The 24,810-nt window shown below is 43.7% G+C and overlaps 1 protein-coding gene across 10 annotated transcripts in view; it reads right to left on the minus strand.

The window, feature by feature from the left end:
- EIF2AK4 (eukaryotic translation initiation factor 2 alpha kinase 4) overlaps positions 1 to 24,810 on the minus strand; it is a 97,353-nt gene that overhangs the window by 18,782 nt on the left and 53,761 nt on the right. For 9 of the 10 annotated variants that reach the window (XR_008299233.1, XM_053224172.1, XM_053224175.1 and 6 more), the window contains 12 exons: positions 23,854 to 23,933; positions 20,619 to 20,720; positions 18,927 to 18,980; positions 16,192 to 16,428; positions 14,382 to 14,457; positions 13,768 to 13,889; positions 10,356 to 10,405; positions 9,238 to 9,406; positions 7,631 to 7,747; positions 6,156 to 6,221; positions 3,508 to 3,678; positions 3,027 to 3,161 (listed from right to left, as the gene is read on the minus strand). Coding sequence is in view for 9 of the 10 variants with exons in the window: in XM_053224172.1 (XP_053080147.1) it covers positions 3,027 to 3,161; positions 3,508 to 3,678; positions 6,156 to 6,221; positions 7,631 to 7,747; positions 9,238 to 9,406; positions 10,356 to 10,405; positions 13,768 to 13,889; positions 14,382 to 14,457; positions 16,192 to 16,428; positions 18,927 to 18,980; positions 20,619 to 20,720; positions 23,854 to 23,933 (1,379 nt within the window). In the remaining variant the exon portion in view is untranslated. The remainder of the gene's footprint in view (positions 1 to 3,026; positions 3,162 to 3,507; positions 3,679 to 6,155; positions 6,222 to 7,630; positions 7,748 to 9,237; positions 9,407 to 10,355; positions 10,406 to 13,767; positions 13,890 to 14,381; positions 14,458 to 16,191; positions 16,429 to 18,926; positions 18,981 to 20,618; positions 20,721 to 23,853; positions 23,934 to 24,810) is intronic. The other variant, XM_053224173.1, reaches the window with a different exon arrangement.

Consider the following 24,810-nt stretch of genomic DNA (forward strand, 5'->3'; position numbering starts at 1 on the left):
AAGTGGAGAGAGGGGAGCAGACAGGATCTGGGGAATAACACATGGGGAGTTCCCTGGATTCGGTCTTTGCTTCATGTTTCTTGGATTGGGTGCTGGAGAAGCTGACAACCCAGAAATGCCAAGGAGAACCGACAAAAAAAAGCCCCCAGGAAAACCTGCTTTGTCTAGACCAAAAAAGGGGCAACCTGGCAGGGCAGAAAATGTTTAGAAAACACCTGCCCTGCTCCAGCCAAACACCACAGGAAAAAGCATAGGCCCCCCCCCCACCAGCAAAGGCTGAGCAGGGCGTACACATTCACCCAGATGTAAGGAGCCTCCTTCTCCTACCAAGTCTGAGCGGGGTGGCATCAGAGAAGACTCAGTGGGAGCCAGGACTCTCTTATCTGCCTGAGATAGTATCCTCCCCCCACCCCCCAGGGTCACTGGAAGCCAGGAACCACTTGGACGCCCACCTCCGTCCAAGCAGTAAGAAGCCCACACTCCTTGGGAGAGTGGAGGAGGCTGAGTCGTCGGAGACTGGAACTTTCTCTGCTATCCAGCAGCAATGAGGTTGCCCGCCACTTCCCCCACCCCTCACAACAGTACCTGTAGAGGCATGTGGGAAACAGGACCAAGGAACCCCTCCCACCCTAGGGATGCTGAAGAAAGCTGAGGAAGGAACCTGAATCTTCACCCTTAGCCAGTAGTACCAAGAACCCCCTGCCCCTCCAGTGTGCTATCAGAGGAGACCTGCTAAACCAGAAGATCTGGCTAAGCTCCAGACTCTGATAACATAATACTTAAAATATCCAGGGTACAAGTGAGAATCATGCATCAGGGCAAGAACCACGAAGATCTCAAAATGTGTAAGAAAAGACAACAGGGCGCCTGGGTGACTTAAATGGTTAAGCGTCCAACTTTGGCTCAGGTCAGGATCCCATGGTTCTTGAGGTCAAGCCCCACACTGGGCTCTGTGCTGTCAGTGCAGAGCTTGCTTCGGATCCTCTGTACACTACCCCCTTCCTTGCTCTTGCATGTACATGTTCTCTTCTCTCTCAAAAGTAAACATTTAAAAAAAAAAAAAAAAAAAAAGACAATCCACAAGAGTGTCTGGGTGGCTCAGTCAAGTGTCCGACTCTTGATTTTGGCCCAGGTCATGATCTCACAGTTTATGGGATCAAGCTGGACGTCTGGCTCTGCACTGACAGCAAGGAGCCTGCTTGGGATTCTCTCTCTTCCTCTCTCTCTCCCCCTTCCCCACTCATGCTCACTGGCTTGCTCTCTCTGAAAATAAACATTAAAAAAAATAAAATAAAAAAGACAACAGACACCAACACCAAGATGACAAAGATGTCAGAATTATCTGACAAGGATTTTAAAGCAACCATCATAAGAATGCTTCAACAAGCATTGTGAACAGGCTTGAAACAAACAAACAAAAAAAGGTCTCAGCAAGTAAGAAAGTACAAAAAACAAAAACAAAGCTCTGGATGGGCTCAACAGCAGAATGGATCGGATAAGACGGGATATAGCCAATGAAATTGAAGATGACACAAGAGAAATGACTCAATATGAAGACAGAACAGACTATAACGCACAATGGCCCAGAACCTCAGGGATAGAACTCAAACATTTGTCATCAGAGACCTAGAAGGAGAAGAAAAAGAGAGTGCAACTGAAGAGATCTTAGAATAATACGCTTGCAACATTCTCTCCCGGTGCAGTGGTGAGGGGTGGGCAGGTGGGAAGTGGCAGGAGACCCTGTTACTGCTGGATTGCAGGGCAAGTTCAGCCTCCCACTCAGCTTTCTCCAGCACCCCCACCCCCACAGGGAAGGTGGCCATGTTACTGCTTGGCTGGAGGCAGGGGTCCGAAATCCTTTAGCTCCTGGCCTCCGATGACCCTGTTCGGGGAGCACTGCCCAGGCAGATATGAAAGTCCCGGCTCCCACTTAGTGTTCTCTGATGCCACCCTGCTGGGGCTTGGTGGGGGGGCACATTGGAAAAGGACATAAACCTCTAGATTCAAGAAACTGAGATAATCCCAAAGAGTATGAATCCAAAGAAAGTCACACCAAGACATGTCGTGATCAAGTTGCAAAGTAAAGACAGAGAAAAAAAAAAAAATCTTAAAAAGCATGGAGTGAAACCCAACTTTCTTCTAGGGGAAAATTCAAATAACAGCACACTTCTCGTCAGAAACCAGCTATTCTTCTCCTCCTGGGTGTCTCAGAGTTCGGCAGCTGAAGTAAAAAGCGTTAACACTGTCTGATGTGGATCTCAATGTATGGAGAGGAAGTATTTAAGGCAATTATATTATAAATGGGGGGAGGGGTATAGGGACTTAAAGGAAGATAATGGTTCTATACTTCATTTGAACTAGTAAATGTCAGCACCAAAGGATCTATATGTGACAGAACAGCTCTGTATCTCAATTGTGGCGGTGGTTACGGGACTCTACACATGTGATAAAATGGCACAGAATTACACACATACTGTGTACCAATGTCCGTGTCCTGGTTTTGATATTTTATTATAGTTATGCCAGATTTAACCGTTCAAGGAAACGGAGTTCTCTTTGTCCTATCTTTGCAATTTTCTGTAAACTTGTAATTGTTTTAAAATAAAAGTTAGAGGTGCCTGGGGGGCTTAGCGGGTTAAATGTTCAACTCTTGATTTTGGCTCAGGTCACGACCTCACAGTTTGTGGGATCGAGCCCCACCACTGGGCTCTGTGATTGCTTGGGATTCTCTCTTCTCTCTTCTCTCTTCTCTCTCTCTCTCTCTCACCCAAACCCTGCTTGCATGTGCTCATGCGCACTCACGCACTCCCTCTCTCAAAATAAACATTTAAAGATAATAATAAAAGTTAAAAACACTACAAATGCGGTTCACAATACATTTCTATTCCTCGATAAAAGGCATGTGGGTGGCTCAATGATACCACTGGTTCAGTATTTCTGAAGGTGTGAAATATTTCAAAATATCAAGTTATGAAAGAAATGAAACAATGCCAGAGTAAGTCAATTAATCGAGGGCAGGCTCTCACCAGCAGGTCGTATCGGCCACCAGCCGCAAGGATTTCAGATATAGCCCTTTGCCTCCGTCTGATGACCGCCACAAACTGGAAGATGACTCCGTTGTGCTGCTGCACCTTATAAACCAAGCCCAAGTTGATCAAGACCTGTGAAGTGCAATCCCATGCAAATGTGTCAAGGGCACTGTTGTCCATGAATCACATCACAGCACCAGTATGATGTGGTACACAGTATAGCCTGCCAAGTAAGACAAACTCTGCTCTCTTCAAGAATCCCCGCTTTGCGGAAGCAGAATTGCTGTTCAATAGGAATCATGATGCTTGCAAGGAAATTCTGATTTAAGCCAAAATTATTACTAGATACCAACAGTTCCAAAATATAGAAAGTAGAATTCTGGAAAAATAAAAATGCTTACTCGCATTAACTTAAAAAACCCATTTCCCCCTTGTGCTAATGCTACAAATCCATAGTAGAATCCAACAGTTGCCAAACCTGTAACTTTATGCCAAATTTCTTCAGAAGTCCAACAATCTCCTCTAGATCTTTTAAGCCGTACTTCACCAACTGGGCAACACCTGTTTTCTGTTTTATTAACGAATTTATTGCTGGTGTGAGATCTTGCAAATCTCCCTTCTGCTCAATAAATTTGTAGAGTCGATACAGCTGGAAAGCAAAGAGGCACATTTAGCTTCCCATCCACGGTTGGGAAGATGCACTTTACACGGTGTTTTGGACACATGGAGGTCATGGCAAAGCTTGTGCACCTCCACGAGGAGGGATTTTGTGGTCGGAGGCAATTTTAGCCTTTACTGGGATCCTGACTAAGATTACCCTTTTCCCACAACTTGGAAGCACCTCACATAAGTGCTTCTGGCACCTGCTCCCAGTCAATGCTGACCCCTGCAGAGCAGAGCCTAGTCCCCAGTAGAGCCACTATTACAGATTTCCAAGCCAGTACTGTTCCTCGTTACCTTCCTCATTCTCATCTACTCCTGTTACTTCAGGCACAGAAATCGGGGGTAGAAAGGTCAGGTCTGACTGGTTCTCATTCTATTCTGAAGTAGCCAGAAATTCCCTCTCCTCCCTTTGCTGGAGTAATTCCTGTTTGGAGCCTTGGGGCACAGCTCGGGTGTTACCTCCTGCAGGCAGCCTCTAGATCCTTCCTTCCCTCTGACTTACACCTCCACCCCAGCTCTCAGCTGCTGCACCCACTGTCTTCCACAGGAGGGCAGTGGCTAAAGATTTTCCGCGGGCCGGGCCCAGTCCCTGGCACACAGCAGGTGAAGGAGGAAGGAACTATGGTCATACACCAGAAAGAAAATTTGCACTTTAGCTTCTGGGAGTTAAACAAAATTCTAGCTATTTTAAGACTATGTAAGTATAACCTGGCTCAACAATAAACTGGCACATGGAAACCAAGAACTGAATGAAGACTCAGCTTAATACAGTTTAATAACCATAAATTACTTGTATTTCTTCTCAAGTTTTAACATTAAATTACCCCCATGAATGAGGTGCAAAAACAGTAGAGTCAATATCCCCAGATCTGGGTCCTTCACCCCGTCACCAACAAACTCCACATGACTTTGAACAAGTCACAAAAAATCTCTCTGCGCCGAAGATCCTTCGTCGTTAAACAGAAGACTGGGCCAGACACTGGCTTACAACACTTCTACCTTCTTTTCTAAGATCCTTAGAGTTCCATTTGTACATAATGAGAGCATTCAATGTCTTTAATCAAGTGCTATTTCTTCCATTTTTAAGCCAATCAAACTTCAAATTAGTGCTTATCATCAAGCACCCAGAGATGTAACAAAAAGAGGCTGACATTTTGACAACGGATGCAGCTATCTATCATGTGCAAATGTGAAATATTTTTGCAAAGTGGTATTAGTTCCAAGAACCTTTTGGGTCTGAACCTTCAGGTAAGGAATCGCTGGATTGGGCAGTTTCCTGAGTAGATTCCTTGTGCTATTTATGTCTGGGATTCTATCTGCTCATTGCTATGTGCTGTGTAATGCCTACAGTATTATGTAGGTACTGTGCTTCATGTTCAAATATTACGGCTCTGGTCACTTTGTGTTTCATTAATATTTCTTATAATACTTAATATCTAAAATTTAAGCTGGCTTAATTTCTCGAACTCCTAGTACTATGCAATCTGGTTTACTCTCCCTACGCCTACAAACTGTGTGCTGATTGCTTTGAGCTGAGATCTGGGTGTGCCGTGTGTGTGCAAGTTGTGTTAGAGAGCCGCGGGTAGACCTGTGCTGCACGGATCCCCCCATGGCTTTTTACAGGCCAATATGAATGGAGTTGATAGCAGTCTATGGACTCTTCAACTGACTCCTTTAATATCCCTAGCGCTGTGCCTACAGCCCACACTGTAGGGGTCCTCAAGAATGAACACCTCTGCCCAGTCTGTGCACGATCATATTTTCATCTATTTCATACATGAATTTGCTGATCATCACAAACTCATGTAACTGAGTGCCCGACCAGGGCCGGAGGGGTTTGGGGCAAACTTAAAGAAGTATCTCTTCTTGTATAAATACTCAGGAAAATGTCATGACTCCATGAAGTGTGGGTCACTGTGTCAAAGATCAGAGACCAATCTGAAGCCTGTCGAGAGAACATGACAAACCTGTTTACCCCACGAGATATACTGCCACTGCGATCAAATATAAGATTTCAGGAAGAAATGTACCAGGAAGGCAGGAGCTTTAACTCAACTCTGAGGTGTTAGGAGATCGGGAGGGAGGGGATACAGTGTTGGGGGAAACCCAGATGATCTGCAGAGCTCTGTGCCTCAACCCAGTCCCAGAGGATCTATTTCAGAAGAGGACAGCTCGTGCTAGACCCACTCGGCAGGAGGCCGTGGCAAGCATAGCCCTTACACGGTGTAAGAGCAAAGCATCTGGTGATCAAGAAAGAAGGGGATGATGACTGCACATTAAGCAGTAGCATGGAGACGCAGGCTTGGATCACAGCGCTGGGCTCTCTTCCCCTGATCCCGGAGGTTGCCATGGTACCGATTAACACTAGAGGGAAACCGGTCTGGGAGGTGACAGGGGACATTCTCTGGTATCACAAAGTTACAGAGACATGTAGACGTAGTAGTGCCGTGACAAGGTACTTACACTATTAGACGACAAAGACAGATTACAAAACTTGGCTTCCACTTCTGTCCTTGTCAGCTTTTCTGTCTAATGTGGAGAGAAAGGTAACAGCGAGAGTCACCAAATTTGGCCCCGTACAAGATATAATATCCAGGCTAATTCTGACAAGCATATCCTCTACTCCAGACAAACTGCTTTCTAATCATGGAGGATGGATTAATTCTGTGATTAGAAAAAAAAATTTTTTTTTCAACTCACATAAAAGAATTAAAAGGGGGAAGGTGCACTTGCTGAATGGTGAGGCAACTCCGAGCTGGACTGGCTGAACCAGAGTGCTTCCGTTTGGATGGCACAGGAGTAACTGATCCGTGTTCCCCAAACAAAAGCCACGTTCGGACAGGCTCCGAGCATTGCATCCCATGCCAGCAAAGAGGCTGTGGCTGTGGGATAGGAACAAGAAGGACGTGGAGCCCCCCTGCACAATCCCTGGTGTTCCTGCCAGTGTCCTACTGACGTAGTAGGTCTGTTACAGCCCAACAGCAGCAATATTTGGGGCTAAAGCACCACTGAGAAACACACAGTGAAATTAGGGCCCTGGATGCATACCAGTCAGATAAGAGAAAAGCTAGTTAGGTTTTGGGGGGCGTGAGGTGGGGACCTGGGTGGCTTAGTCAGTTAAGCATCCAGCTCTTGATCTCGGCTCAGGTCATGATCTCCCGGGTCGTGAGTTCAAGCCCCACGTCAGGCTCTGCGCTGACAGCACGGAGCCTCCTTGGGATTCTCTCTCTCTCCCTCTCTCAGCCCCTCCCCTGCTCATGCTCCCTTTCTCAAAATAAATAAAGGAACTTTAAAAAATGAAAATAGCCTTTTTTGATGTACAGAAAACCAGTACAGTAAGCCAGCAGAGGCTTCCACTATCTGTTCTGACTCAATCACACAGCTTTTGGCACTTTAGATTACTGTATCTCCTGGATGCCTTATTTATTATAAAAACCATATTTAACATGAAATGAAATCAGAAAAGCATTCACCTTCAATTCAGCACTGTAACACTATTTAAGATTTTCGGTGGTTCCCCTCCAGGCTCTGCACGCATACCGTAGAGTATCTACACACATACTAGAGAGTAATGAACACTACGATGCAGCTAAATTAGCAAGAGTAACTAGACATAGCGCTGCCCCAGCCCCACAGGAAGGAGGTGCTAAACGAGGCCCCACCGAAGTTGAGACCACTCTCCCCCAGTCCAGCTGGTCCAAATCTATACATTAGTTTACTGATAAGTACAGGTGTTGTTGGAAGAACTAAGGGCAGGGCATAGCCTTTTATTCTCAATATAGACACTCCCTCCAATTGGTTTTTTTTTTTTTTTACACCTTAGAGCAATGAGGGAAGGAGATAAAACTCCCAACTCAGTCTTATGGTTACATCACAAAGAAAATATTTATCAACTATCAGTATCTTTCAATCTCAAGTCCAAGTAATTAAATGCTTACCACGGCATCATACAGAATAACATAGACTTGACTGAGTTTATCTTCTGGGATCCCACAGTGTAAGAGGATTGCTTTCAATAACATGGTATGGTTCAGGTAAATACTGTAATTTCTTTCCTAGGATACAAGAGAAAAAATGTTGGTTTCATTATAAAAGTAGTATAAGTACATGACCAAATCCAGAATCTTCCCACCAACTTGCCATCCCTGCAGGGCATTGTGGGAGGACTGAATCTTAGCATACTGCCTTCTAATTTATTTTTTTTCATTAACATTGCTTTTACATTGTTAAAACCAGAGTATAATATAATCAAACGCCTTTAAAAAAAAAATGTTTATTTATTTCTGAGAGACAGAGCGCAAAGAGGGGAGGGGCAGAGAGAAAGGGAGACACAGAATCCAAAGCAAGTTCCAGGCTCTGAGCTGTCAGCACAGGGCCCGACATGGGGCTGGAACTTACGAACCGTGAGATCATGACCTGAGCCCAAGTTGGACACCCCATAATCAAACACTTTAATATAGAGATCCAAAATACTTTGGTTTTCAGCTATGGTGAAAAGCCTGAGTGAGATTACACAGATTTCAAAGAGGGAGAGGATCTGGTTCAACAGTAACTGACGTTTAAGGACGGGCTGGTGGAACAGCTGTCATGACTTCTGTCCACCTGAGGTGATTAGCCAGCATTCACAGAGCAGTGAGCTACACGCGGCAGGGTATACAGCAAAGTGGACACAACAGCTCTGCCCTCAACCAGCAGGTGGCGCCTCACCTCAGGGGCTGTTGGGTTGAGAAGGAAAGGTGGCTGGCCAGCTGATGAGGGAGCAAGCAGGCTTTCGGGACAGAAGGGGTGCAAATGGCAGCTGGGAAAAGAGGTCTTTCTAGACAAGGGACAACGTGACCGGCACGGTGGTGGGGGTGAGTGGGTTCTTATGTGGGATGCGGAGGGAAGGCTTGAGGAAAGCAAACAGTTATGCCAGAGCAGTCTCTACTGGCGAGGCAGGATGCAAGCTCAATGGAAAGTAAAGTCGGGGAGCTGAGAGACAGCGTGGGGTATGGGGGGCGGTCACAGAGGGTTCTGAACAGGGTGAAGGTACTAAAAGCATCCTAGGGAGGGCACCTGGGTGGCTCAGTTAAGAGTCCAACTTTGGCTCAGGTCATGATCTCACGGTTCGTGAGTTCGAGCCCCGCATCGGGCTCTGTGCTGATGGCTCGGAGCCTGGAGCCTGCTTCAGATTCTGTGTCTCCCTTTTTCTCTGCCCCTCCCCTGCTCATGCTCTCTCTTTCTCTCCCAAGAATAAAAATAAAATCAACAGATAAATACATTTTTTAAAAGCATCCTAGGAATCTTAGCTGATTTCTTGCATTTTGGAAGAATGGGCAGAGCAACAAGGCCCTTCCCTCAAACCAGATAAAAACAAGACCCATTCCTCTCAAGGTAGAGGGAAGAGCCTGAGATAAACCCAGAAGTAACTTCATCAAACTCTTAGTCATTTTAGTAAAATGTGACCCCCTACTGGTAAAGCCCGGGGTGGGGGGGTGGGGGCGGGGGAAACAGGGTCAAGGAATCTAGCGGGATGACCTTGGCATGTTAGACTCTGGAAAGTCACCTGAAGCGCTGGGAACTCCTGGATGATTTCACAGATCGTATAGATGATTTCGGCAGTGGGCAGAGAGCTGTTGGTGGTAGATGTGACAATATCAAATGCACACTCCAGAAGCTCTTTGGGATGAAATCGGTCTAACTTGCGAGGTCTGAACACACGTTCTATGCAGTATCTGGAGAGAGACACCCAGATTTACAAGGTCGCTGCTTCCTGGAATCAAATATGCTTAAGAGGTTATGGAACAAGAGAAAAGAAATCTGAGAAAAATCAATCAGTGGTAGGATCAAGAGGCTTTAAAGAGAGATTTAAGTGCCAATTCCTAGGGCTGCCACTAAGTACAGGGCTTGATTTGTTCGTTAATGTTTGAAACAGAGATGAAGTTGCATGCAAGAAATAATTTTACCTTTAGTGCTTGCTTTCTACCCAGTGACACACCTTAGGCCTCTGCCTGTTCATTGTTCACTTGCAGCTGAGAGTAAAACCATTTGTAAAGGGCTCTGACTTCCTTTGAAGAACGACGCTTTAAAGCAGGGTGCCTCGTTGGCAACAATACCGCTCCAATTTATGGAGATCACGCTGTTTGACCCCTGTGGCAGCTGAATGTACAGAAAAACCTTTTCCACTGCCAAGTGCCTGGAGGTCCTCAGCATCCAGCATTCCTGCTGGGTTTACTCCACTTCTCTACAAGCAGCTTTTGTTCAGTTACCTGCGTCGGCAGTTTTCACACAGAGACCACTGGCCGTTTGTCCCTCCAATTAAGGTTTACAAGGGGCCATCTGTGATCCAGAGCCGCCAGATGTTTTTGTCAAGCAACCATTTGTGAAAATAATTAGTTGTGTTGCTTGGGGACGTTAGAAGGCGCAGAATAGACTGCAGGAGCTTCGGGGTGCCTGCCCAACTGCTACGTTTGTTCTAAAGAGAAGGCCGACAGTCTGTGTCCCTCTTTTATTAAAAGGGGTACTGTGGTTGCGTATTTTAATCATACTCCAAGCTCATGACTTTAAACCCCAAATTCAAACCCCAAATTCTTTGCTGTGTCAGGAGCATAGATGACAAAACATCCTCCTTTGGCTTCTTTCCCACATCCACCAAATGAAACTGAAACCCCCATTGTTTCGTACCGTTTCAAATTCAATATATTGTTTCTTGCAACGTATCTTGCAAAAGGAACCTGAAAAGCAAAGTTTCAAAGGTCGATGTTAAAATGTGCCAAAACCCACTCCTTTTGGTTTTTTAAGAACAGCTTTGTTGAGATATAAAGTCCACCCTTTTAAAGTGTACAATTCAGTCAGTCAGAGAAAGACAAATATCGTTATGACTTCACTCACATGAGGATTTTAAGACACAAAACAGATGAACTTAAGGGAAGGGAAGCAAAAATCATATAAAAACAGGGAGGGGGACAAAACATAAGAGACTCTTAAATATAGAGAACAAACAGAGTTGCTGGAGGACTTGTGGGAGGGGTATGGGCTAGATGGGTAATGGGCATTAAGGCATCTACTCCCGAAATCAGTGTTGCACTATATGCTAACTTGGATGTAAATTAAAAAGTAAATGAATTAAAAAAAATAACAAAGTGTATGACTCAGTGGTTTTTAGTCTATTCAGAGTTGGGCACTGCTCATCATTCACATTCCTTGAAATGTTCCTGACTCGGTCAGTCAGCAGTAGACCTACTGTGGGGCATGCTACCAACCTTACTCACTGTGGCACTTCTTAGGTTTTTAAATTTGAGAAAAACTTTTTTTTTTTTTTAAGTTTATTTATTTGAGGGGCTGGGCAGAGAGAGGGGGGGAGAATCCCAAGCAGGCTCCAGCAATTTCAGCACAGAGCCTGATGTTGGGCTCGATCCCACAAACCTTGAGATCATGACCTAAGTCAAAACCAAGAATCAGAAGCTCAACGGACTGAGCCACCCAGATGCCCCGAGAAAAATTCACTTTTAATTACACACACTCTGTCCAATTTTATTATGCCAAACTGCAATCAGTAAGATCAGCACAAGTTACAGTAAAACCTTGGTTTGTGAGCATAATTAGTTCTGGAAGCATGTTTCTAATCCAAAGCACTTGTGTATCAAAGCAAATTTCAAGAACCACTGTCTCATTTGTGATCATGTGACATTCGGCATCATGTACTCCTCATGATGCACGACATCACTCATTTATCAAGTTAAAATTTATTAGAAATGTTTGCTCATGGGGTACCTGGGTGGCTTAGTCTGTTGAGCATCTAAATTCAGCTCAGGTCATGATCTCACGGTTCTCAGGTTTGAGCCCCGTGTCAGGCTCCGTGCTGACAGCTCAGAGCCTGAAGCCTGCTTTGGATTCTGTGTCTCCCTCTCTCTCTGCCCCTCCTCCTGCTCATGCTCTTGGTTTCTCTCTCTCAAAAATAAATAAAAATATTTAAAAAAAAAAAAAGAAGAAGAAGAAGAAATGTTTGCTTGTCTTGCGGAACACTCACTGAACAAGTTACTCACAATCCAAGGTTTTACTGTATTTGGTTACCCGTGAATTTTTTATCTATTTTGCCCATTTCCCTCCCCCCTGCCCTCACCCCTGACTTCCTGCCTTTGGCAGTCACCAGTTTGTTCTCTGTATTTAAGAGTCTGTTTTTTGTTTTGTTTTGTTTTTAGATTCCACATATAAGTGAAATTATATGGTACTTGTCATTCTCTGATGTATTTTACTTGGCATAATACCCTCTGGTTCCATCCATGTTGCAAATGGCAAGATTTCATTCTTTTTATGGCTGAGCAATATTCCACTGTATGTATATACCATATCTTCTTTATCCATTAAACTATCCGTGGACACTTGGGCTGTTTCCATATCTTGGCTACTATAAATAATATTAATTATACAAATAACTGAATGTTTTTTTTTTAATTTATTTATTTGAGACAGAGAAAGCGAAAGGACAAGAGGGGCAGAGGAGCTGAGGGGGGGGAGACAGAGGGAGAGAGGGAGGGGGGAGGGAGGGAGGGGGAAAGACAGGGAGAGAGAGAATCTTAAGCAGGTTTTATGCTCAGTGGGGAGCCCCATACACAGCTGGATCCCATGACCCTGGGATCATGACTTGAGCTAAAATCAAGAGTTGGACTGTCAACTGATTAAGCCACCCAGGCGTCTCTAACTGAATGTTTTTTAAAGTATCATGTATGATAATGCAGTCAAAATGGGTCTAATCTCTTATGATAAATTCCCTGATTTTTCCATGATCTTCTAGAAGTTCTTAACCACCCGCTAATAATAACCACAACTTATAAAATCATTGTCTGACTGTCCCAAGAGATCTGACCCAGTACCATTAACTATGGATCAAATTCTCAAAGGTACTCACTTTTTATTTGGGAGGACTGAGTATTAGCTTACAGAAAGGGAGCTCAGGTTTAAAAATCTGCACTGTAGGGGTGCTGGGTGGCTCAGTGGGTGAAGCATCCAACTCTTGATTTTGCCTCAGGTCATGATCTCACTGTTCCTGAGTTCAAGCCCCACATAGGGCTCCATGCTAACAGTGCAGAGCTTGCTTGAGGTTCTTTCTCTCCCTTTCTCTGCCCCTCCCCAGCTCTCTCTCTCAAAATAAATAAAATAAACTTTATTATTTTAAAAAAATTTTTAGTGTTTATTTTTGAGAGAGAGAGACAGAGCACAAGCTGGGGAGGGGGTGGGTGCACAGGGTACAGAGAGTGACAGAGACACAGAATCCAAAGCAGATCCCAAGCTGTCAGCACAAAGCCCGACACAAGGCTCAAACTCACGAGCCATGAATGAGATCATGACCTGAGCCGAAGTCGGAGCTTAACCGACTGAGTCACCCAGGCGCCCCAATAAAATAAACTTTAAAAGAGGCTGACCATCTTTTCCGAAGTTTATCAGCCCAGCGCAATTTCTCTTCTGAGAACTGACTGGTTACAGCTTTTGCTCATCTCCCTACTTGTCAGTGCTTTCTGTGCATGAGGGGAATCACACCCTTGTCTGCCTTAGGCATGTTCAGTGCTGCAGATGGCTTGTCAGCAACCAGCACGAGAGGAGTGCATAACCAGTCACTGCTGTCAAAGGGAACCCCGAGGGATCGGGAGAAAGCAAGCATGAGAGAAATTCAGCACACCTCATTATGAGACGCACTTGCAATTAGAAGAATTTCATTGTTCTCGACATTAACACGTTAGGAAGTTAGGGAAGATCTAGTTAGGAGGTAAAGGAAAAAAAATGCATTTATTTGTCTGACTTGGCCAGGTCCACCTGCTATGGTCACTCGGCCGAGCTCAACACTGAGATGCAGATGTGGCAATCCTAGGGTCAGAAGTACTTGCTCCATAAGCAAGGTGGATGTACACAAGGTCAAACGTGTACTAAATTCCAGTAATGCTCTCACCGCAATAACTCCCTCAAGAATGTGTTTCTTAAAGGGGATATTTAGAATGGAAGCCTAGGGGAAAACATGACGGGCAAGGGTCAACCTGTCACACAGATGCCACCCGCGACCAGACACGATAGCTGGCCTGTCCCAGGGCGTTCCCAGCCTCACCCGCAGGTCGAAAGGAAGCATCACCAGCATCCCGCTGTGGTCCATGAATAAGGCGGCTTCGTTGTGCTCATATATTTGCCTATTTTGGGGAAGCAGGAGTGGGGTACACAGCTGGACAGCTCCTACACCAAGTCAGAAAAAATAACTAATCATCATGTTCTCATTCTTCCTGGGAGGACACTAAAAACGAACACCAACCTGACAGGTAAGTATCTGCTACTGGCTGCTGAAACCATCACCAGGCTCTCTCTGGTTCTCTAACTCCACTAACGGACAGCTCATCAATTATTAAGTTTAACATAGTCTTCCTTCTTTCCCTTTTTTTTTTTTACGTCATCTTATTTCTGACTCCACGAACCAACTGTATTTTAGTAGCAAGCCTAAATATTCAAATCGTAAATATTCAGATGTTCTCCTCTCAATAAGTTGAGTGTTAAAAATAAGCCTAAATGGCACATGATGTCAAGTGCCTGTAACCGAATTTAAAGGTAAAATATGGCTGCACCCAAATCTATGAACAGTACTTTTTTTTTTTTTTTAATTAACAGTACTTTCTAATGATGCAACAGAACACCTTTTAAGAAGGCCTAGGATTTTTTTTAAAAAGGACATACCATGTCTTTTAAAGATGCGGATGATGGTGTCACACACATGTTGCTGTATCTTGGCTGTACGGATTGAGAAGGTGCCCTAAGATATGACCAATTAACACATCATCAAAAGTCAAATTAAAAAGTTCTCTTAAAATGGTTATGTGTAGCTTGCAGTAAATACCACATTGCTTATCCCTAGGACCACAAAAAGGATGTCAACAATGAGTCCCTTTTTGAGCATGCTCAGGGGGGCCATCTTAAAGAAGGCCACCAACAGCTCAAAGGCCAGATTCTTTTTTTTTTTTAATTTTTTTTTTTTTTTTAACATTTATTTATTTTTGAGACAGAGAGAGACAGAGCATGAACGGGGGAGGGTCAGAGAGAGGGAGACACAGAATCTGAAACAGGCTCCAGGGTCTGAGCTGTCAGCACAGAGCCCGACGCGGGGCTCGAACTCACGGACCGCGAGGTCATGACCTGAGCCGAAGTCGGCCACTTAACCGACTGAGCCACCCAGGAGCCCCGTCCAGATTCTTAACCATGTTGAAATATGCCTTTCAGATAGAGCTGATACACAACACGTTCTCCCCAAGGATTCTCGGGGATGCAACTGTCACAGAGCAATCAGACATCTGATAGCATCAGGCCCCCTCCCACATACCAAGGTAATCCATGGTGGGCCCCTTGAAAGCTACACGGCATTTATCTATTTTATAAAGAGCTTTTTCATTTGTTTCTTAGTATACAAGTAACACCATTTTGCTAGAGACAATTTAGAAAGAACCAACAAGAAAAATGACAAGAATAAACAACTCACCTATAACCCCGTAAGTATCTTTCTCATATTGCCAGCCAGCAAAAACTGGTTTGGCCCTTGATAAGTACACTAATCTTCCACAAACCTTACCACTACTTTACTACTCTTCTAAAATTACATCATTCTTTCAAGCATACAGAAACATACAAAGAAAATAACAAATATGTTATTCATCCATGCAACTTTTTCAAATTTTAACATTTTGCTATATTGTTCCAGACTGTTTTTGTTTAAAATGGAATGGGTGGGGAGGGGAGGAGAGGGAAAAGTGAAAAAGTTGAAGGTTGCCAAACCTGGCAATGTTTCAGAAACCACCCGGGGTGATTTTAAGAGGAGACACTTGGAGTGCCTCACACCTAGAAATTCCAAGTCAGTAGATCGGATATAGGGCCCAAGCGTCAGAAGTGCCCAAGGGCCTCTCAGATATACCTTCAGGCGCAGCCAGCATTGGGAGCAACTGACCCCATTTGGATGTGAAAGGGTTAGATGCTTTCAGCTCTGGGCAGCTGCGCCCGGGCTCAGTCTCTAAAAGCACTGCTGCTTAATCTCTTAGGTGGATGGAGAAGGGCATGGGTCAGGAACTCCTTAGAGTTAAGCAATTAAAAGTATGGCTCTTCCCAGGGGTGCCTGGGTGGCTCAGGTGGTTAAGCGTCCCACTTTGGCTCAAGTCATAATCTCATGGTTCATGAGTTCGAGCCCTGCGACGGGCTTGTGCTGACCGCTCAGAGCCTGGAGCCTGCTTCAGATTCTGTCTCTGTCTCTCTGCCCCTCCCCTGCTCATACTGTGTCTCTGTCTCTATCAAAAAATAAACATTTAAAAAGGAAAAAAAAAAAAAAAAAAAAAAAAGCATGGCTCTTCCCAGAATGATACATATGTGCCTATTTTGCACATACGGACTTCAGAATAAGAACATACGCTGGAGGCATTAAAGGAATCCATGAAAACTAAGGAACTGACTTGCCCCTTCTGTGAACCAAGCTGAGCTCTCTTTTGGAAGCTGAGCTCAAACCCACCTTCAGCATGTTGCTGTCGTAGGTGTAATCGATGGCGGGGGAGATGCGCTGGGAGAAGATCTGGGCCATCATGGTGCGGTAGGCCTTGCCATCCACGTTGGCCAGGGTGTGGTGCAGAACTTCGTGCAGCTCTGACTCCTCCATCTGGGGTGGGGGCAGCAGCTCACTCTTGAGCAGTTCTGTGGCCGTGGGCCGCTTGGCGGGATCATGGTTCAACAGCCAGGAGATGACAGATTTCTGTAACGAAAGTCAGGCACGCTGGTGACCGGATGCAACAGAAGATGCTCTGGAATTCTGACAAGCTGGTGGTTGATTCAGGTCAAAGAAAAGACACCACACTTCTCGCACTGAGTTGGTGCATGGTAGTTGGTAGCTCTGAAATCACTCAAGCTGACATTTCTCGCCCTGCACTTCATTCTGGCCACAGAGTTGTGAGATAGTATAATAGAAGTGTTTCTTAAAAGGCAGAGGCCCTTTTTACATTTTATTGTTATGAACAACCAGAAGATCCTCAACTCAACAACACAGAAGCAGAACTTAGGCCTTACAAACACACAAAATACTTTACCAAAACAGGTGTAGGAAGAGAAAATAATTATCCCTAGATGCCTAATTTTAGTAAAAATTATAATGCAGAGCAGCTGCTGGAATCCTTACATCTTGTTCTAATTTTTTCCTCTCCATTTATGTTATCTGTATTAAGGTCATTCCCTGGAATTCTCTTGATTTATGTTACTCATTTATTATGACCTCAAAGCCACTACGTCATTAAGCAGGGAACTATGTGAGAACACCCTGAACCTTGAAAGGTTCCTTCATGAGTCCTTAATTCTCCTGTTTACACTAAGGACTTATAAAGAGAGGAATATGTGAGATCAGAAAAATGTCAATTTTTAGATGAATCTTATTAAGCATTTTTAAATTACAGATTCTTAATATGTTCTCTCTCTGCGGCCCTCCTAACTCCTACTGCTGTCTCAGGCTGAAAGAAAAACACATGTAAAGAAAGGATGAATTAAAAAAAAAGAAAAGAAATGACAAGAAAGGAATGAACAAGACACCACTTTTATGAAATGTTAAATTAAACTGGTAAAGGGGTGCCTGGGGTGGCTCAGTTGGTTAAGCGTCTGACTTCGGCTCAGGTCATGATCTCACGGCTTGTGAGTTTGAGCCCCGTGTCGGACTCTGTGCTGACAGCTCAGAGCCTGGAAGCTGCTTCAGAATCTGTCTCCCTCCCTCTCTGTCCCTCCCCAACTTGTGTGCACATACACACGCATGCTCTCTCTCTCAAAAATAAACGTTAAAAAAGTTTTTTAATTTAAACTGGTAAAAACAATTCCATATTCAGCAATACAGACCCTATTACAATGCTCGATTTCTGTTGTGTGGCAACAATTGTATCATATTCAGTACATATGCATTTTCTATGCTGTTTCCTTTCAGATAAAAAGCAACAGCTATGATGTGGGGGGCAGCACGGGCTGCGGTTCGGGGACCACATTTATCTGGCCCAAACACAAATACTTTTGGGTACCCAGTACGTACCTCTGGGAGGTGAGAAATCACCGTTGAGAGAAATGGTTGGTACAGTTGCTCTTGTGTTTGTAGTTTAATAAGACAGACCCCACAGCTGCCAACACGTGGAAATACTGAGTAAGAAGACCTTGTTACAGGGAAAGGCTATGAAATGAACATTTATTTATGACATCCAGAAACACAGGAAACGACTCCGTTCAAATCAATGATAATAGCTAACAAAAGCAGCAGAAACACAATGCAGTGAATTTTCTAATGGTCCTTCGCTAATGGAACAGACGAGGCAGAACGGGTTCCTCCAGCCATAAATAAATGTCCTGTTTAATACTACCAAATTACAGAATGTTAGTGTTAATATAAATAAAGTGCACTTAATCCTTTTATTTGACAGGTGAGGAAAATCAAAATCTAGATAAGTGACTCGTCCAATCAGATACATAGCCAATAAGCAAGAAATCGCAAACTAATGCCATGTTCTAGCGAAGCTTCTGTTCTCAACACTAATAATTTAAATAAGCGATTTTGCCTTGATAATAAAAAAGTCAGGATAAACTTCCATATGCCAGGATTATCAACGAAGGAAGGCTTCGCCAAGATAAACCACCAAACACTAAGAAGAAATGCACACCAGAAGCACAATACACAGGTTCACCAATAATTACTCATTCACATTAGCTGGATGCCAAATAAGCCATGACATGAGTTACATATACACATACTCAGGTGTTTATAGTATGGAGGATAAATTATTTTACTTTAAAATACTATATCATCATCAGACTGTCGAGTCTTCTCCTTTACACTCGGAGCTACTTTAACTACAAAACTGAATGAAATTATGGTTTTAAACTGTATTCTTTTCTTAAAAAGTTCCAAGCTTTCTCTAACATAATGAAATCTACAAGCTTTCTCTTTTTTTCCAACAGCTAAGCCAAGGTTCCAAACAGCACTTCAAAAGCACAATGAACCACACAAAAGAACCCTGTAGCTGGTTAATTTTCTGTGCCAGTCCTTGGCATTTTTATGGTGTATTTCGAGTCTAATAACATTTAAAGCATTTCATCTTTTGATGTTTTTCCCCCACGGTGTTCCCAGGGCACGAGAGAATGAGTGGCAGAACAGTACTAATTGAAAAAGAAGAAAAACAGTAATTAAAATCCTAGGGTGAAGACACAGTAATGGAAGTGTCAGAGAATTACCTGCTTTGTATGCTCTCCATCATCGAAGTCTTCTGGAAACTTAGGCGACGTGGGCTAAAAGAATATTATATTCAAACCAGTCAGTGCTTGGCGAACTGCCACAGTGAAAAAGCATTTATTCACCAGACGTAAGAAAATCGAGTATAAAAATGAAAACAAGGAAAGACTGAAGTGATACCTTCTTGAAGCCCAAGGCCCACAGTTCCAAGCACATAAATATTATTTTAACACAAATTTTACCCAAAAGACAGCCAGATGATAGAAAGCACCTCATCTGAGGACAAAGTATTTTAAAATCTAATGGTTTCATTGGAAGACAAAGTAGCTTTATAAAACACACAGATGAGGGGCGCCTGGGTGGCTCAGTCGGTTAAGCTTCTGACTTCAGCTCAGGTCACGATCTCACAGTCCGTGAGTTCGAGCCCTGCATTGGGCTCTGGGCTGATGGCTCAGAGCCTGGAGCCTGCTTCCGATTCTGTGTCTCCCTCTCTCTCTGACCCTCCCCCATTCATGCTCTGTTTCTCTCTGTCTCAAAAATAAATAAACTTAAGAAAAAAAAAATTTATAAAAAAAAAAACAAAACACACAGATGAAAAGAGGAAAAAAAAAACCCAAAAAACAAAACAAAAACCCAAAACAAAAAAAACACCAAAGCACCAACACACAATAACAACAACAACAAAAACCAAACATTAATACTTAAAAGCCGTATCTCCTGAAAAGCTCCCACCTTTCTGGTAAATAAGATTTCAATCATAGCATCAACTTGACAGCTTAGATATTCTTCAAATGAGGGAACAAACATGAACTTTAGACTAAAGAAAGGCACTTCATCAAGGAAATAATCCTAGAAGAGCATTCCAAGTCAAGGCAAGGACATGGTAATCACTTTATTTACTTCCATACTTTGTGAACATCGTGGTCCATGCTGTACTGGCAATAAAATAATTCTAGTTTTCAAAAATACCTAGAGGAATATTCTCAGTCACAGTGGATAGGATCAGCTCAGGAAAATAGGCGGCTTTTTGCTTTGCTCATGAACATGCAAATCTAAGCCACCCCCATTCACCCAAACCTTGATGCTCTCCACTTTGTCCTAAAGCTGTTTGTAATGGGCATCCTGGGCCTCACACACTGTTAACATTGGTCCCTTTTAGTTTGGGCAAGAGGTGAGGCAAGGATTAATCCCAAAATCACTAAGGGAAATTTCCCTGGGGAAAAAAATTCAAGTGGCTGCTATCTTCCCCAGACCCTTTTAAATTTCTGGCCATAGGGGTATTCCTGAGGCATTACTACCATGTCCTTTTGGTTAGAACCTTTCATTTCTAGAACTAAATCTCCATTATCCTTATAACTCATTTCCCACCATTGCAACTACATCAATATCATGCAAAGTTTTTGGATTCTTCTTTTGTTGTAAAACCAAGAGTAAATCCCTAAGAATAATTTTTTAAAAGTAACTATGACCTAGCAATCTCTCCAAGTAGGATTTCCAAAAACAAACAAAACTGGGGAAAGTTTCTCATGACTGGAAGTGTGTAAGCAGAGGTAGATTTCCTTTTACTAGAAATATATAGTGAAACTGCCTCTTCCATGTTATAAATACCAGAAGGGTACCCTGCATTAAATTCTGATGTCCACGCTAAGATTTGGGTTACTGGAAGTTGAGGCATTAAAATATCTGATACATACATCTCTGAGTTGGTTGAGAACAAAGATCCTTTCTGAGGCCGTGACCATGGGGTGGTAGGACATCTCAAAGAAGATAATTCCCAGGCTGAAGAGATCCACTTTCTAAGGAGTAAAAAGAACTGTATTTAGACAGCCTTGATATGAACGTGTCATTTACCAGCGAATTATACGATGAGCACTGTTAGCTGGAAAAAGGTTTACTAAGGGAAAAACAAGCCACACTAGAAAAAACGTGGTTTTTTCTAAAAAAATTGTAGGTATAAAGTGCAGACAAAATACTTGCTGTGATTTCTCAATGTTTTCCTTGAAAATTCACTGAAATTGGTTTAGCGATATACACAGACATAGAAAATCACTGGCTGACCACTGAGAGTGATCCCTAAAGAGCAAGGACAAATGAAATCTGTCCAAGGAATTTGCTTTGCTTTGCTTCCTTACGCATCATCTCAAAAGTGAAACGCAGACCAAAATCTGCAGTTGATGGCAGAGGTCAACTGCTGATTGCAAAGCCATACCAATGAGGATAGAAAAATGGCGCAACAGAAAGATCATGCGACTAATTCTAACAGACTATGGAAGTGCAAGTAAAAAAGCAAAAGGGCAAGTCAGTGCACAGAGTCTCAGGTAGGTAGCTGGCAAGAGGAGGATGCAGTGTGGAAGGCAATGTGCCTGAGGCAGCCAGCAGGGGCACCTTGCCGAGAGGGAGACTGTACGTGGCAAACTGCACACAGGCACAGAAGCCACTTTCAAGGGCAACTCTTGCATGAATTTGGACTCAAGGATTAGTAGGGGAGAATCCAATTATTACCAGTGATGTCCCAAGTCTTAGAAACCAACACACTGGCTGTGGCATTTCCTACACACTGTCTGTAGAAAATGGTGAACATGCAGAAAAGCACCAAGAAAAACAGCAATCACCCCTAATGCCACTGCTCAAGGATATTTACTACTGGTCTAAGACAGGCCTGCTGGTTTTTAAACGCATCCACACACATACACACACCCCCTATAAAACTACAACCATACTATGGTTTGTAACTTTTATCCCCTTAAGATAGCGAGAATATTTTTCAACGTTATAGCATTTTTCTAGAACAGGCTTTTAAAACATGATATTAATGACATACAGTATTTAATTACATGGAAGTCCCCAGAATTTATTTAACCATTTTTTAATTTTTTTTTAATGTTTTTATTTATTTTTGAGACAGACAGAGACAGAGCATGAGCAGGGGAGGGGCAGAGAGAGAGGGAGACACAGAATCCAAAGCAGGCTCCAGGCTCTGAGCTGTCAGCACAGAGCCCGACGTGGAGCTCGAACTCACGGACTGTGAGACCATGACCTGAGCTGAAGTCAGACGCTTAACCGACTGAGCCACCCAGGCGCCCCTTTAACCATTTATTTTTAAACACCATTATTTTTCACTGTTCTAAATAATGCTGTGATGAACCCCTTTCACACCCATCTTTTTGGATGTCGTTGTTTCCTCTGGATAGCTTTCAAAAGGGGGAGCTGCTGGGCCAAAGGGTGGATAGAGCCCCTTTAAGGATTTCATTACACCTTGCAAACTGAACTCAGAGAGGTGAGGCTAAAGGTGCCCTCACATGCCCATGTCGCATGCACGCGCACCTCCCACACCCTGGCCCTGCTGGGTATTTGGAGGCCTAACTCTATGTCACTACCCAGCGATCTCTGTCAGAATGGAAACCCAAACTTGGGTTTTACTGCAAGCCTGAAAATATGCTCTGATGTGAATGGCCTAGTCTATTTTTGAGATTTAGCTCTACACTCTTGCCCTAAGTGACCCCATCCAGTCCCATGGCTTTCAATCCCTCTTGGGCTGATGACTCTCATATGTATACTTCTGAGTCTGACCTTTCTTCTGAACTCAAGTCCTGAGTCTTCAACAACCTACTGGAAATCTCTAACTGGATCTCTCATCAGGCATTTCCAACTCAACACTGCCCCCCAAATGGAATTTTCCTGCTGTCTCCCCCTTTGTCTTTCCCCATCTCAGTCAGCTAGCTTTCCCCCAGCTGCTGCAGCAGAAACCTGAGCACCATCTCATACCCTCCTTTTCCTGACCCAACATCCACTCTGTCAGGAAGCCTGTCAACTCCCCTCCGCAGTGTCTTACAGGAAGCACGTTTCCCATCTTTACTGCTCCCGCTCTAGTTCCAGCTAGCAGCCACCCCGCCTGACTCCTGCAAAGCTTCCAGCAACAGGTGGAGTGAACTCTCTTGCTCCAGACCCTTCACTGGCTCCCGGTGCACACTCCTATCATGGCTAAGCTGGCCCTGGATCATGTGACCCTCATCTTCCTTTCCAGCTTCACTTCATGCCTCTCTCCCCCATAGCTCACCAGGCTACAGCCGCACGGACGATCTTTGTGATTGTCCCAAATGTGCCAAGCAATCTCTCACTCAGTTCTCTCCTTATGCATGCTATTTCTTCTGCTTACCCTTTCTCTCAGCTCCCAGCTTCTTGTGGGTTGTCCCTTATCCTAAAAGCCATCCCCTTGGGGAAGCCTTCTATGGTCAGTTTATCTAAAGATGATGCTCCCTGTTGTACTCTGGTCACTGGAGTTCATTTCTTTTCTTTACAATTTGTGATTCTTTCCTTTATTTTTTACTTGTTTATTGTCTATTTCATCCCCAAAGGATAAGCTCCCCAAGGGCTGGAAGAAGACACCCGTCTTATTAGTCAACTGTACTGTTCCCTGCGTTCCTAGAGCCTAGCCTAGGACCAGGTTAGTGCAAATCCTCTTTGGATAGATGGACTGTAAGGTCCTTGGCAGCAAAAGCCAGTTTCAGTTACTGTTCGGGGGCACCACGTGCGCTATGTGGAATAGTCACCTCAATTGGCATGTGGACACATAGCAAGGAAATGAATGTTCCTGAACATCTCAACTAAACCCCAAATACTGTGATCTTGATGTTCTTACTAATGGGGTATCTGGGTGGCTCAGTGGTAGCGTCCGACCTTGGCTCAGGTTATGATCTCACGGTTCATGAATTCAAGCCCCACGTCGCGGTCTGTGCTGACAGCTCAGAGCCTGGAGCCTGCTTCGGATTCTGTGCCTTCCTCTCTCTCTCTGCTCCCCCTCACCCCTCTCACACTTTCTCTGTCTCTCAAAAAATGAATAAATGTTAAAAAAAAAATTTTTTTTTTGATGCTCTTACTGTTATCTTACGCTTGAGACCTTTCTTTTTCCCCAGAAGCCTTCCCCTTTACCTGGTTATACGTGGGTCTGGTGCTTCCTTGGACCTCTGGGCTTACGTACAAAGCAGTGCCAACCATCCCCGTCAAATGACCTACGTGGAAGAAGGCAGACGGAAGGCTTTCTAACGACAGGAGTAAGGCAAATTTTTATTTAAAAAAAAAAAAGAAGTTTTTTAAAAGTGAAACATGATCTGTTAACTATTCACTGTACTCGGAGGAAGAAACAGCATGCAATTCACTAAGGCATTACGTCTAAGTCATGTATGGCCACACATTGTGTTCCACACAGGAGGTCTTTGCTGTTGCACATGGGCAGTGCCAGAATGAACACCCCAGACACCCAGGTCATGAGGTAACCTCACATTGCCATGTGGGGTCAGACAAAGCGTAACTATCTACCTGTGGGAGCCAATTACTCTAACCAAAGCTCTAATTTCTCAGAGTTCCGAAGAACAAATAACATAGTAAAAAGGGGATAAAATTAAAGCATTTTCATGATTTTGTTAATTTAATGAGTAACTGTAATTTGCTTTAGAATAAAATCTTTCCAGATGAAAAACAGGTTTCAGATTAAGAAATTTTATACTGTATAGTATACGTAAAATTCTCCAAAGAGTAGATCTTATGTTGAGTGTTTTTAGAAAATTAAATTAATAATAACCATTATTATTATGATTATTATTATTATAATAAATAGAAGGGCAGGAGGAGGGGCCTGGGTAGCTCAGTTAGTTAAGTAGCTGACTTCATCTCAGGTCATGATCTCGCGGTTTGTGGGTTCGAGCCCCGCATCGGGCTCTGTGCTGATAGCTCAGAGGCAGGGGCCTGCTTTGGATTCTGTGTCCCCCTCTTTCTCTGCCCCTCCCCTGCTCACGCTCTCTCTCAAGTAAATAAACATAAAAAAAAAATTAAAAAACATAATAGGGCAGGAGGAAACTTGGAGGCTATGAATATATTCATGACATAGAC

Source organism: Acinonyx jubatus, chromosome B3 (assembly GCF_027475565.1).
Source record: "Acinonyx jubatus isolate Ajub_Pintada_27869175 chromosome B3, VMU_Ajub_asm_v1.0, whole genome shotgun sequence".
Classification (NCBI taxonomy): Eukaryota; Metazoa; Chordata; class Mammalia; order Carnivora; family Felidae; genus Acinonyx; species Acinonyx jubatus.